The following is a 15,487-nucleotide window of genomic DNA, read 5'->3' on the forward strand; positions in this document are numbered from 1 at the left end:
TTATATTAGCTGCAAGGCGTGCTGTGATATGGTTCCTATCTGTTATTGAATTCAATCATACTTGGAAACGAGAAACTAGAATTGTGCACTCCGTAGCAGCAAAACGTGTTGGGACATTTATTGTACAGCACCTTGAGGTACAACAAACAAACCATCACATAGTTTCTCCGCAGGGGTAGGCAGAAAGGTTGTAATGCCACATCAATCTGTCTTTGCATACAGACCTCGCTTCCTCTGCATTCATACGTCTTCTCATGCACGCACACTGATTGTACCGACTTTTGACATGCATGTCTTCAAGTATTTATTGAATTCGGTCATGCCATGGTCTATCTCGGTCTTCCTCGTTTTCTGCATTCATCAACATTCGCATCGTAAATCCTTTAAGCCGTCCATTCGCTCTACACGTCCAAACCAATGCAGCACTTCTTTCTTGATTTTTTAAATTTTATTATTTTATTTCATTGGAAAGCCAACAGATATTTATAAATTTATAAGATACAATTATATTATAAATACATATCATAAAGTCCAATTAGAGGCTTCCACATAATATTGTTATTGTAAATGTTGTCCCATCAAAATTATACATAACATAAAATAACTAATCATGCAAAACTTATAATATTACTAAAAATGTAAAAGTAATACATATTATTAAAAATATATCTACTTTTTAATATTGGTCACACAGTTGCACATTATAATATATAATACAACTATAGTTGACCATACAGTGTACATTTATAATGTGCCTACATACAGAACTGCACATAACCTGCATAATATAGGCTGCGGATTCAAGGTGCAACATCATAACTTGAATTTTTTTTGGAAATTTCATTTTTAAAGGAAGTTAAAGATATGTTATTAATATCAATACAATTTAATTTCTGATTACACATTTTGCAGGTTCTATTAACAAATGAATTTTGGAAAGGTTTAGTGGTAGATTGTTATTCAAAGTTTTATACGTTAAAAAGGCGTCAGCTATGTTCCTGCGAGATTGGAGAGTTTGGAGTTTAGGTAAGTTTATAGATTCATCTGGGCCTGTATTCTGTCAATAACGCTTGTCTCAGCCTCACATGATGCACGAATCTCGACATTTGTGCATCTATCTATCATACATAGTTTGACCACGCATTAGACTGAGAGATCGCACTCCGATATATATTCCCGCTTCCAATTAAAATAAATTTTCAGTTCAGTTAGTCCCGAAAATCGGTGTTTATTCTAAGTAAAGCATGGTATTATTATATTCTATTTGCAAAACATTGAAGTAGGCAAAAAATATACAAATAAGCAGATTAAAAATATAAGCAAACATTATTATTTTACAGATAGGACCAAGATTTCAGCACGGCTTACAGCTACAAAGCACACGGATGGTAAGAAATCTAGACACCATTTAAATTATTTTTTTAATTGACTAGATTAGATAGACTAGATTACCAAACGTTTTGCAACTACAAAGCCCATGGACGGTAATAAATCTAGCTCCCATCTACTTTTCAAATTGACCCAAAGTACGTCAATGAATTTGCCCAGTTTTGGAGGTGAACATACCTGATCTTCTTATCCTTGCAGGTGGTGAGGAGTTTGGAGCCATCCCAGTTGAAGCAAGCGGAGTACACGAGGTCGGGGTGGCAGTCCAGGGAGATCAGCATCTCTCCCGTCCCGACGTTCCATATTGCAACCTGCAACACGAAATAACAAGACACATTACATTAAAATATTTGAAGCACCAACACACTTAGTGATATAGGTGCGAAGGTTTTCACGGTCACTGTTATCAATATTATGTATCTTTTTTGGGTGATACCGTGTATGTTGGATTTGATCCGACGTTTCGGCTACCATTGCAGGAGCCATCTTCAGGGAAAACTGTGTGTTTTATAGAGAAATGTATGTGTTTATGTACTAGTAATTTGTACCGTGTACACGGTAACTTTTTTTCTACAGAACAGATCAAAAATTTTAAGAGCTATAAAAATACCCAGGACAAAGCTCATTAATATGTAAAAAAAAAAAAACCATGCGAAAATCAGTCCAGTAGATAGAGAAACGAAACCTACAAGAATCGATTTTCTTATAACATTAATAAATGAAGACTAATATAATATACATACAAAGGTATTATTTATTTACACCATAATAACAACACCACTAACTTACCTTAGTAATACGTGGATGGCTTAAAATGCAAGACCTGTGATTTGTAATAAATTGGTATTTAAAAATACATTATTTACAAATAGGAGAAAAATATTTACAAACAGAAGTGCTGTAGTTATGAAAAAGTGAGTTTTTTAGCACATCGTATTTTTATAAATATATACATACATAATGAGGAAGAAAATGAAAAAATGATAACATATAAATAAAATTTCAAGATATTTAGGGAGAAAATCTTTGTATGTATCTTATCCAAATTCAAATTTTTATTTTTTTAAGGTTAAGTACGTGTACATAAAATTATTTAAAATTTACTAGATATAGATTTAATGGTGACTACCAGAAAAGGTATATACATACACATAATACAAGGCTAGCACAATGTGAAGGCTTGTCTGTACCGAGGTTTGTAAACGAGTATGGCCAAAGAACACTTCATTATATAATTTTACTAAAATTTTCAATAAGATTCCTAAGCAGATCTTCAAAGAAAATGTTGACAAAACTTTTAAGAAAAAAATAATTAAATGGCTAATATGTAACAAGGCTTTGTATTGATTATTATTTTATGTTAAGAGGCATCTATTAAAATTTTTGTATATAAATTTTGTGTAAAAGATACGTATTTGTTTAGTTCTTAATAATGTTTATATTATTTTTTAAATTTATATAATTTCTCTAACGTTTTTCCTTGTAAAGGAAAAATAAGAAACCTGCTGACAAGCCGGTTTTGCTATTTAGTGGGTTTCATTATTTTTCTGTTCTTAAATAAAAATAAATACAATAAAAAAAACTTCTTTTTTTTTTAAATTCTTTTTTTAAAAATGGAATCATAGGTTAATAATAATAATAAACTTTGACAATTTTTATAGTGCCGTTTTCGTGAATAATCACTTCAAGGGCACTGTACATTATACTTAATTCTATCAGCTTACTCTTAATTACTATTCACTTACACACTAATTTTATAAATTACCCATACACATGTGTATTATGTTTGTATTCCTTTTAAGCAGTAGCACTTTTCAAATCAGGAAACGATTTCACAAATAAATGAGTTTTTAATTTTTTTCTAAAAAGCGATTCTGTTGCACAATTTCGTAGTTCTGAAGGTAAGGCATTCCACGCCAAAGGTCCGGCTATTGCAAAAGCTCTATCACCAAATTTGGAACTCTGGTTGCGTAATTGGGGTAGTATCACCTTCCCTAGAGCAGAACAGGAGGCTGAGCGGAGAGTGAGGCGCCTATCTGCCAACTCATCCGGAATGCAGAGTTCCTTAAGGTATTGAGGAGCCGTGTTATGCATTGTTTTATACATTAACCAACACAGCTTATACTCAACCCTTTCAGGAAAACGTAGCCAGTGCAGACTTTGAAGCAACTGTGTAATATGATCGTACTTTGATACACCAAAGATCAGCCTAGCAGCTGCATTCAGAATCGACTGCAATCGTTCCATTTTATATTTAGGGAGGCCAGCATATATTCCATTGCAGTAATCGACTCGTGATATCACAAATGCATTCACTAAGAGACGGGCCGCCTCATTAGGTAGATGTTTTCGAATAGACTTAATTTGCCTTAGCTGGTGAAAACATGCACTGACTGTCTTGCTGATTTGTCTTTCAAGCGAAAGTTCAGCGTCAATATGAACGCCTAAAACCTTGACATTAGGAATAATAGAAGGTCCAGTGTTTAAAGAGGAATCTGTTAACATATGTTGCCTTCTTGGTGTTGCAACCCAAAGGTTTTCTGTCTTAATATGAATAATCCCCAATTATGACTGGTTTTACAATTTTTCTGCGGTTTTTTATTTCCTCACTTTAACGTTGCTTTAGTTTAACACTTTTTCTTGCTGCTACCTTGAAAAACGTAAAACAGGGGTTTTACTGTACTTGCTCAAGACATTCGATCATCTCTCTTCCCCCTTCAAACACCATCACATCTGAATTACTTTCATTCATCCCCACTCGCTCTCCAGACGTACAGTACATCATACATCTTACGGATCTAATACAGAAAAATTATAATGTACATAAATGTAAGATATATTTGATAAATATGCTTCACCTCGGAAGTGGACACGGGATAAGATAAGTAATCACCGATTATGATGGTTCTCTCGATGTACCTGGTTATCGGAGCCGGCGGTGAGGAGGACGTTCTGCGCGGTGGGGTGCCACAACACAAGCCCCACTCGGCGCTGGTGGAACACGAGGTCTACCACGGGATCCGTGAGGGTCCGGGAGAGACCGCCATCTGGGATTTGCCATACCTGGTTGAATTGTACAAACATTAGTCGTAAAAGTACAATTGATCGAGGAGACACTATTTACATAATAAATTCTGTTTTACAAATTTGCAAAGGAGAAAAATAAACAAATTTGAGATGAATAAGTCACTCAGATACCAAAAAAATTTCAAAATTCAATTTTTTTTAAAAACGCTAGACAATCTCGACAGATCTTTTGGCTCGATTATTGAATAAAATATGCATATTATGAAGTTGCAACAAATCCGTATTTCTCAGTGTTACTTAATTTTTTTTATTAATTATTTATTTATATTTTAACATGGCAGTACTCTGCAATAATTTCAATTTATTATAAATCAACGCCACCGTTTATATCTTCTTACAAAACAATTTATTTAAAGTGCGCCAAGCCTGTTTTCAGTGAACGATGAAACTAGCCGATTACCTCAGCTTATTCTTCCATACAAAAAAGTATACTATATTTTTACATATTTAACCCAGTCGCGGTTTCTTAGTACTAAAACAAACTTGCAGATTACAAATATTATTTGAAGATTCTCTCTTTGGAAACAAGTATTTTGATCAATTTTTCCGAAGGACTATTTTTCTTTGAAAGGATACCGTTGACATATTATGTATCACATAGGGCATGTGGCGTTCGAAGTGGCCATTTTTGGCATTATTCATTTTAAAAGGAATCGGCCAATGCTCAGTGTTGACATTTCAATCATAATGGAAATATCTGCTGAATGTCATTGTGGTATATTTAATAAACTTTTGTACAAGTATTGTTATTAAAATAGTTTAGAATAAAGCTACGTATATCGTCAAGTTAATAATAATTGTTATTTGAGTTGATTTTCACAAAAACACAGAAAAAATAGCCATTTATAATAGGGATATATCACTTTTTAAAGTAAAATGAGTTTAAAATACAAATTTAAATATTTTTTAATTTGTAATTTTTAATTCCCGCGAAAACGGTCATTGCATTGGCCATGTCCCTAATACGTCACGATTTACGTTCATTTTTATCTTTGTTCCAAACCATTCAGATTTTTTAGAACATCGTCACGAATCTAGACGTCACAACTATCAATGCCAAACATGTAGCGTTTTTCTAATGACAATTATTTTATATTTTCTTTTTTAAAGATATATATGAAAACATTTCTCCACAATATCCATATATGCATATTGAAAATACAATTAATTGTTCTAAATCCATTTCTTATATTTTTATCTGTATTCGTAGTATGTGATATTTCCCTAATTATATATTATGTACTTATATTTAGATACAAATTAAAGAATAGTTTTTGAAGATTACCTATAGAAAAAATCACCGCTCGCCACTGGCACATACTAATAAACCGCCTTTGATTGGCGATATAATTTTGATGGCATAGAGTAGAAAGTACTTACTTTGACTACACAGTCCTCTGATCCCGAGGCTATGACGTTGTCATTGTGCGGGCACCACGCTATATCTAGAACAGGCCCTTTGTGTCCACCCACCAAAGGGTGATCGGGAGATATCCGCCCAACCTGCAATTAAAAGAAAATACTTTGTTTATGCAATTTGTTTGTGTTGTCCAGATGTTTATTGAAATATATGTTTATGTAATATTTTTTTATTTTAATTTTTGCTATTATTTAATAATGTACATGCTTCCACTTCCACTTTCCGTTATGTTGTATCCCAACAAATATTTAAGGGTAATAAAAGATAATAAGCTAAAATTTACATCACATTTTGAGTATTTCAACAACAAAATTTCTAAAAAGGTAGGATCTTTAAATAAAATAAGAAAAAATCTCAGTTTAAATACAAGTAATCTAATTTTTAAAGCAATTGTTTGCCGCATTTCAATTATTGTTCTAGTGTTCTCTTTCTGAGCACTAAAAATCAATATAATGTCATGCAGAAAGCTCAGAATAGGGAAATGAGGACAATTTTCAGATGTGGAAGACTTACAAAAATTTAACATATGTTAACGGTACTGAACATTCTTTCAGAGTAATTTTAAATACATTAGTGTTAATATTTCAATTAAAGAATAAATTATTGCCCGAATACATGTTTTGTGATATTCAGCGTAATGACGAAATTCATCGCTATCCTACGAGGGGAGGGGAGGGTTTTAGGCTCCCCAAAACAAGAATCCAGGCAATTTAAAACAATCTGTATCAGGGGAATCAATTATTAGGTATGGTATTACCAGTTAAGGCCTTTCTTGTAAAACCAACATTAAAAAAATCAATCTTTACAAAACTCGGCTCTTAAATTAAATAACAGATCAGCTACAATTGATAAGGAAGAGGTACCCGAACTTTTTCAAAAGCCAGGGTGCCTGTCCGTAAATGCTATTCTATGGCTCAAATTTGTTACTAGATATCGATTTGATAGTAACTACCAGAAAAGGTAGATACATACAAATAATACAAGGCTAGCACAATGTGAAGGTTTGTCGGTACCGAGGTTTGTAAATAAGTATGGCCAAAGAACACTTCATTATACAATTCCTAAAATTTTCAATAAGATTCCTAAGCAAATCTTAAAAGAAAATGTTGACAAAACTTTTAAGAAAAAAATAATTAAATGGCTAATATGTAACAAGGCTTTATATTAATTATTATTTTATGTTAACAGTCATCTATTTAAATTTTGCGTAAAAAATATGTATGCTTTTAGTTCTTAATAATGTTTATATTACTTTTTGAATTTATATAACTTCTCTAATGTTTTTCTTTGTAAAGGAAAAAATAATAAATCTGCTGACAAGCCGGTTTCGCGGTTTAGTGCGTTTCATTATTTTTCCTTTTATATCTTCTGTTCATGTTTACCTTCTTAAATAAAAATAAATACAAAAAAAAAGGACTTAAGATGTTTAATGAGTTGCCAAAAGATATTAGGGATGCTGGGTCTATCACATTGTTCCGTGGGATGGCGATGATTTTTGTTAAAAACAAACATCCATATAGACAGAGTGTCAACGGAAAGCGTCTGGATTTTATAAAAATGTTTTTGAAATTATTTTTGTATATATATTTAGTATACAGATAGGGAGTTTCTACGGGAGGAGCAAATTATAATAAAAGAACAAAACGGATTTGTCCCCAAGAGATTTACTGTCACCAATTTGTTACAATGTTTAAATACCTGGACTGAGGAACATAACTATCACAACCCATTGAATGTACTATACCTTGACTTTGAAAAGGCATTCGATTGTGTTCCAATAAAAAGACTGGTCAAGAAGTTGGAGCACTTGGGTATCCGTGGTAAGCTACTAAGATGGATTGAAGCTTTCTTGAACAATCGTATCTTTCAAGTAAAAATAGGCAACACCTTATCTACAGAACAGAGCGTACGCGGTGTTCCTTTGCGGAACCTTGCGGAACCAGTGACATCGTTAAAAGTAGTCCATTTTTATTGAAATGTTTTTTATGATTTTTTTCGTACATTTTCAGGAAACTTTGCAGTACAATTTAATGCTCCAATTTTTATTGCAGTATTATTGTAGCATTATTTTTCTTTTTCATTATTACCTAGTTAATACTAGCCACTTTATGTTTATGTTCAATTATTCTCAACTTTACTTTGATATATTTATATTTAGAACATAAGATTTTCTCACATTAATTGTTATCTTTTATTTGTCATCTTAGATATGTTTGGTTTTTTGTTACTTTTTTTATATTTTACTTTCTCTAAGTTTGAGTTTTTCTACTGACATTTCTTGGTGGAACTGCATTTTAATTATAATAATAAAAATACTGTATAGTTTTATTCCACTTTTATTTATAAATTTTTTACCAGTGACCGGGTTTTGTCGTGACCGACATCGTCGATATAATAACAATTATTACCTTTTACTTAAATGATTTTAATTTAAATTCTTTTATTTACATAATTATATAAAATCATGATTTACAACCCCTGCTTGCACTTGTATATAACATAGAAATTTGTTTAGTCTCCCACCAGTCTGACGATGTCGGTCACGACGAAACCCGGTCACTGGTAAAAAATTTATTAAAAAATTATAAATAAAAGTGGAATAAAACTATCAAGTAGGTATTTTTATTATTATAATTTCTTTAAGTTGTTTAGTTTTAATTATTCAACTATATTTTATATTATATATTACATAATAAATTGTTCACTGCTGTGATTATTTCTGTAAAACTTTTTGTTGTAAAAGGTTCTTTGAACCGTTGGCATATAAATAAATAAACATTTCTGATGTCATGAAGTATTAATTTTTTCATTTATCTACTCACAGTAATAAGCGAATATAAAAAAGCCAGTATCTTAACTAAATAATATGGAAGAATTATAATATTATCATTCGATAGCTTCCAATGTCAAACAATGTGTGAACCTGTAATTTGGGAATGGATTTGGGTAGTTTTATGACTGTAATTATATTATCATAACAGAAATAGACATTAGGTACGATGAAAAAACATGTGGGAAACGTACTTCTCGCCCACATTCCATACTTTATTTATTATTATTATTTTAATTTTAAGTGAGCAGCTTAAAGCTGATATGCTTAAATCTATTTTAACCAAAGTTAGTTGTTGTTATTATTATTATGGATAACTTATATAGCGCCATTTTCGTAATATAATACCTCAGGGGCACTTAACAAAGCGATTATATAAAGATTAAAATTTAATTTTAACAATGTACTCTAAGAGGTAAGAAAAACAATGTACTCTGTCACCACATGCTAAGGATTTATTCAAATGATTTAGAGAACAGGTGGGTTTTAAGTTTCTTCCGAAACATCAGTTCACTCTCACAGTTTTGCACCTCTGCTAGGAGAGCATTTGCCTGCGACCGCAAATGCGCATTTGCTGAATTTAGTGCGCGTAGAGGTATAATAACCTTTCCTTTCGACGTAGATGTAGCTGATCTAATCGCAAGACGTCTGTCAGCTAGTTCATCTGGAATGCAGAGTTCCCTTAGATATTCCGGAGCAGAGTTGTGCAGTGACTTATACATAAGCGAACAGAATTTGTATTCCACCATCTGTGGAAAACGTAGCCAGTGTAATTCCCGAAGTAGTGGAGTGATATGACTGAACTTAGAGATTCCGAAAATAAGTTTCGCTGCGGCATTCAATACAGACTGTAGGCGAGTCATTTTATTCATTGGTAGACCATTATTTGTTGGCGCACTCTAACTTTTTTCAAACAAATCTAGTCCGTTTTTGACCCTATTGAGACTACACATTGAGATCAGCTCTTGTGGCAGCTTATTCCAACAATCGACAGCCCCATTGCTCAGGAAATACTTCCGTGGATTTAGATTGAATCTCGTTTTCTCCAGCCTGAGACTGTGGCCTCGCAGACGAGCATCTTGTTGAGGCTTAAACATTTCTAACCCACATTCAAATTCAAATTACAAGCAACTTCCAACTCTTTTTCATTTTGATTCTCTGACAAAACGTTGCGTTGTTTTTGATATAAAATTTCTCTAAAAAATATTAAACTTTAAAATAGATACTAACCTCCTCAATATAATGAACCCTCGAGATAAATTTACATTACAATTTATATAAGATACATGTGGTTATTTTTCTAGCAAATTCTAACCATTTTTAACCCACATTCAAATTCAAATTACAAGCAACTTCCAACTCTTTTTCATTTTGATTCTCTGACAAAACGTTGCGTTGTTTTTGATATAAAATTTCTCTAAAAAATATTAAACTTTAAAATAGATACTAACCTCCTCAATATAATGAACCCTCGAGATAAATTTACATTACAATTTATATAAGATACATGTGGTTATTTTTCTAGCAAATTCTAACCATTTCACATTGATGATTAACAGCAGCATGCGTCTATCTAGAAATAGATTCATAAGATTTATCCAACTAAATGAAGAAAAAAAAAAAAGAAGAAAACAGGGCTGACAGAAATATGTTCTAATATAAATATTCTATTTATTGATAGACGTTACAACACATGGAGATGCCGATTTTGATAGCATACTACGATATCTTTATGTGCTGAAAATGTCCAAACTTCAAGTGCTATTTTTTTTTGCCAATTAAAGACATTCCTAACCCAAATCACGGCTATCACTGGTATATTAACTGTTTTCTGCGGCTCTTTTTTAAAATATTTTTTAATTTGTTTAATTGGCAAAAAGTATAGCACTTGGAACTTTAACGTTTTCAGCATATCGTAGTATGCTATCGAAACCGGCATTAACCCTTCCTCCCCGATGATGTGTAGCTAGTACACATTGCATCTAATAACTATAATATCTTTTAACAAACAACAACAAAAAAATGATCAAGATACGCTGCGATTGGTGTACCAATGCACTGCCCTATGCACCATAAGTTGCGGAAAGGGAAGGATGATGAAGTTAGTCAAATCATAAGGCCTGTAAATGCTCAGACTTCGTAAGTCCCTTCTCAAGATGATTTTCGTCTCTGGCGCAATAAATTGCAATACTAAAAAAAAAAAATTTAAATAAATTTTAGTGATATAATTAAAAAGTACAAAAACATCAAAGGATTTTTTTTTTAAATCTCTAATATGTTGTAATAATTTGAATATATTTAATGATACTTATTTTTAACAATCGTCATTAATTCACGGAAGACTTGAAGTTATTAATGTTTATTCTTTCGAGTGCATGCGTTGCTTCACCCGTCAAAACGGTTCCCGACACCTGTGGCCTATTTATTAACCACGGGAATAGCGCGGCCCTACTCCAGCAGCGTGAGGATCTCTCCGGAAATAGACCGGCGTGGGAGGGAATATTTCCGCAGAAATGGCTTCACAACTAACGCCTGTGATTGATCTCAGAATAGTGTCTTGACTCAGGTAAGGAATGGGAAAATTTAAACTTTGAAAAGATTTATACATTTACTTATCAAACGCCCAGAGGGCTCCTACAATAAACGGTTTAAATGTTAACAAACTACAGCAGGGATAGAAAACATTTTAAAGAAGGAAATATTTAAGTCTAGATATTTACAGGGTTACCAATGAACAAAATTACTTAAAATTACTATTAAATGCATTTGTAGTGTCTAGAGTCGATTATTGTAATGGTATCTACGCAGGTCTACCAATGAATAAAATGACTCGCCTACAGTCTGTATTAAATGCTGCAGCGAGACTTATTTTCAGAATCTCCAAGTTCAGTCATATCACTCCACTACTTCGGGAATTACACTGGCTACGTCTTCCACATATGGTGGAATACAGACTCTGTTGGCTTATGTATAAGTCACTGCACAACTCTGCTCCAGAATATCTAAAGGAACTATGCATTCCAGATGAACTAGCTGACAGGCGTCTTACGCTTAGATCAGCTACGTCTACGGCCGGATGAATCTCACCCACATGATAAAGGTTTCAGCTCATTTACTTCACCAAAGTTAACAGATGAAAGAGTTGAGGAAATATGGATGTTTAAACATAGGCAGAATGTGTGAATGTTACACAGCGTGTAAAGTGGCCACGTAAAGCAGCCAATGACAGGTCATAAGCCCCATAAATGCTTAGACTTTCACATTCCCTCCTTAAAAATGTTTTCCCTGTCATTTGCAACAAATTTTTATTTATTAAAATTAATAATAATCATGTTTTATTTAAAAAAAATACAATATTGTTTATCTACTACATACACAATATAGGTAATAGATTTCTCTGGACTATGTCTAGTCTGCTTAACTAGGTACAACCTGTTTTAAGGCAGACATTTTTATGCAAAAAAAAAAATAACATGACTAACTACTGGTTAATTTACTATAGAGTTATACAATATTTAAATATACCATTTATTATTTTAGAATGTTTTTGAGTAAGTTTCCCGATTTTTCTCTACCTAAATCCGGTAACCATTTTTTTACAAATTTATTTAAATGAATCCGGGTCATGGTTTTGCAATGTTCGGGTAACATATTGAATATTTTGGGGCCCAGAAACCTGAAATTTCTTTGCCCGAATTCAGAGTTTGCGGTAGACCCCATGACCCATCCTCTAGTTTGACTTCTGGTAGTGTGGGAGTGTTCCTTTTGGGATTTGGTGGAATAATTTGCTTTCACAAACATAATTATTATAGATATATATAATTGCCGCATATCTAATACATCGAATTCCTTGAACAACTTGACGCTGGGGTACCTGAAGGGCTTTTTAAAAATTATTTTAATAATCGATTTTTGAGCAGATTCGAGAGGTTTTAATATTGATTTATTAGTGCCTCCCTACCATGTTTTATTTTCTAATTATTAATGGTATATTTTCTAATTTATGTTTGAAATATTATGTATTATTATCAGTATGTTTTTTAATTTTTATTTATCATTAATTTTTTGGTATTATTAATTGAATTTTTTAAGCATCATTAAATTTAAAAAAAAAACACATGTTGTAAAAAAAATTCTGCCTAAACACGGGAATTTTCTAGCTAGTCGGGACCTGAACATTTAAAACATTTTAAAACTGAAATAAATAAATAAATTGTAATTACATTCGTTTTGATAAACTCCCTAGGTAGTAAAATGAATATTTGTTTGCAAACATTTTCACATGCTAAAAGAATCCAGTTATTTAAAATGAAATTGAACGTAGTTATGCAGAAAGCAGCCAGTCCACAATTTCGGAAAAATGAGATATTGATGTTATCGGGTGCAGTAAGGTCGATTCTATGTTCTGCTAAAAACAGCCAGACCGTTTTCATATAAAAAACTGCATTAATCACCTCCGGAAAAGGGTGTCAATCACAAAAACGGCATTTCTCAATTTGCAGAAAACACCCACAAAACTAGAAAAATCTTATGGTACTTTAAGAATCTTTTAAACTGGTCAAATACACAATAAAAAAAACTTATGTATTCATTGTTTATCGTTTGTTAAAGTCAAAAACATTCAAACTATTGTACAGATTTTATAATTCACTCTTTTCACAAAATGGCCATTATCTCAGTTTCACTTTTCTATGGCTGGCTGCTTTCTGTATAACTACGTTCAATTATTCATACTTTATTTATTCCAAATATGCGCCGGCAGAGGTCCTTATAGAAGTCCAAATTAGCGATAGCACAGTGGATCAATCTCGGAGTTATATTGTGTGGGATCGAGATCAAGGTGTTTATCAAACAATCAACTGTGAACAGGCAGATGTACGAGGTATGAGACGAGCTCTCTGACTCACACATTATAATATTATAGACACAATGTCATTCATCTACACATCTTATCCGCAAAGTTCACATTACTTACAGAGTGTAAATATTTTCAGTCTAGTCTTGATATATCGTATTTATTTATTTATTTATTGTGGATAACTTATATAGCGCCATTTTCGTAATAAAATACCTCAAGGGCGCTTTACATGGTGATTCTATTGATAAGTTAATTAAATTGAAGCTTTTAAATTTGTAATTTAATTAAAATAATTTATTTTGTTGTCACGTGCTACGGATTTATTCAAATGATTTAGAGAACAAGTGGGTTTTAAGTTTTTTCCGAAACATCACTTCACTTTCACAGCCTCGCACCTCTGCTGGGAGAGCATTCCATGCCATAGGGCCTGCGACCGCAAATGCGCGCTCACCAAATTTAGTGCGCTGTTTGCGTAGAGGTATAATAACTTTTCCTCTCGCTGTAGACGTAGCTGATCTAAGCGTGAGACGCCTGTCAGCTAGTTCATCTGGAATGCATAGTTCCCTTAGATATTCCGGAGCCGAGTTGTGCAGTGACTTATACATAAGCCAACAGAGTTTGTATTCGACCCTCTGTGGAAAATGTAGCCAGTGTAGTTCCCGAAGTAGTGGAGTGATATGACTGAACTCAGAGATTCCGTATTAGATTACACTATTATTTGTACAATACGTTGAGTAGTAAGTTTGTACAATAAATAGGGTAATGAATTTGTACAGTAAATTAGACATATTTTTATTTATCTATTCATACCAAGATACACATTACAAAACAATAATAAGGCAACTCTATGAGACTAAAAAAACTGTGTTGAGTTGGAATACAACATAATGGAATGTTGAAGCATGCGTATTATTAAAGAATACGTAAAATATAAATTATCACAAAAACATGAATTTCAATAAACATCTGGACAGTAGTATATACTTAACATATTAAAACAGAGATGAAGAACATTTTAGAGAAGGTAATGTAGAAGTCTAGGCATCTACAGGGATTATGACCTGTCATTAGCTGGTTTTTTAAATATATATTTTTTAATTTGAATTTTTTTGTTTTTTTTTACAATATACATAAGAGGTAAAACAGAGTATTAAAAAATAAAGGATAATTACATAGCAATGAAATACATATTGACAGTAAAAGTAGTAAACAAAAAATCCCACAAAGGTATGGCCTGTTCGTGGGTATACAATAAATGTTTATGAATTTTTGCTCCTATAATAAATAGACAGGTATAATATTTTTGTGTAATACAAGAAAGATAAAAGAATATATTCTGTAAAAGATTATAAGGTACTTTTTTTTATAGTAATTAAAAAAGGAAATAAAAAATATAAAAAAAACATAAAAATATTCCTTATTATTAAAGGGCAACAAAATACATCATAGAAAATAGAGTTAATATCTTTAGTTTGAATCCAGGATAGTGCGTGTTTTTTAAAAAAAGGAAAATTTTGAAAGTTTGGAATCAATGAAATATTATCAGTAAAAAAATAATTTAAAATGTTTGGGCCTATAAAATATGCATGTCTCTGTGCTAGCCTCGTTTTACAATGTGGTATTTCAAACACATGATTCCTTCTTTGACTTGATCTATTTGAATTACTTGTAAATAAATTTTAGTTCTTAAATATATATTTTTATAAAAGTTTAGCTTTAGTTTAAGTGGCTACTTACATTTTTTTTTTTTGCACCACAACAGGCCAGGAGGCCTAATTACAGTGGTGAATTACATCACAGAGCACCAAGGCTTGAGAAAAATCACATTTTTAATTTTTGTGTTCTCACCAGGAATCGAACCCGGAACCTTCCCTGCGTGAGTCAAGCGTCTTGACCACTACACCAC

General features: G+C 32.3%; 1 protein-coding gene across 1 annotated transcript in view; it reads right to left on the minus strand.

Moving 5' to 3' along the window:
* The window catches only part of coro (protein coronin), a 49,500-nt gene that overhangs the window by 18,146 nt on the left and 15,867 nt on the right, over positions 1-15,487 (minus strand). The window contains exons 3-5 of the mRNA XM_088238456.1: positions 5,854-5,976; positions 4,306-4,449; positions 1,567-1,697 (exon numbers count right to left, since the gene is read on the minus strand). Coding sequence (XP_088094582.1) covers positions 1,567-1,697; positions 4,306-4,449; positions 5,854-5,976 — 398 coding nt within the window. The remainder of the gene's footprint in view (positions 1-1,566; positions 1,698-4,305; positions 4,450-5,853; positions 5,977-15,487) is intronic.

Source organism: Micrasema longulum, unplaced genomic scaffold, assembly GCF_059751315.1.
Source record: "Micrasema longulum isolate JH-2025_06_02 unplaced genomic scaffold, ASM5975131v1 h1tg001904l, whole genome shotgun sequence".
NCBI lineage: Eukaryota > Metazoa > Arthropoda > Insecta > Trichoptera > Brachycentridae > Micrasema > Micrasema longulum.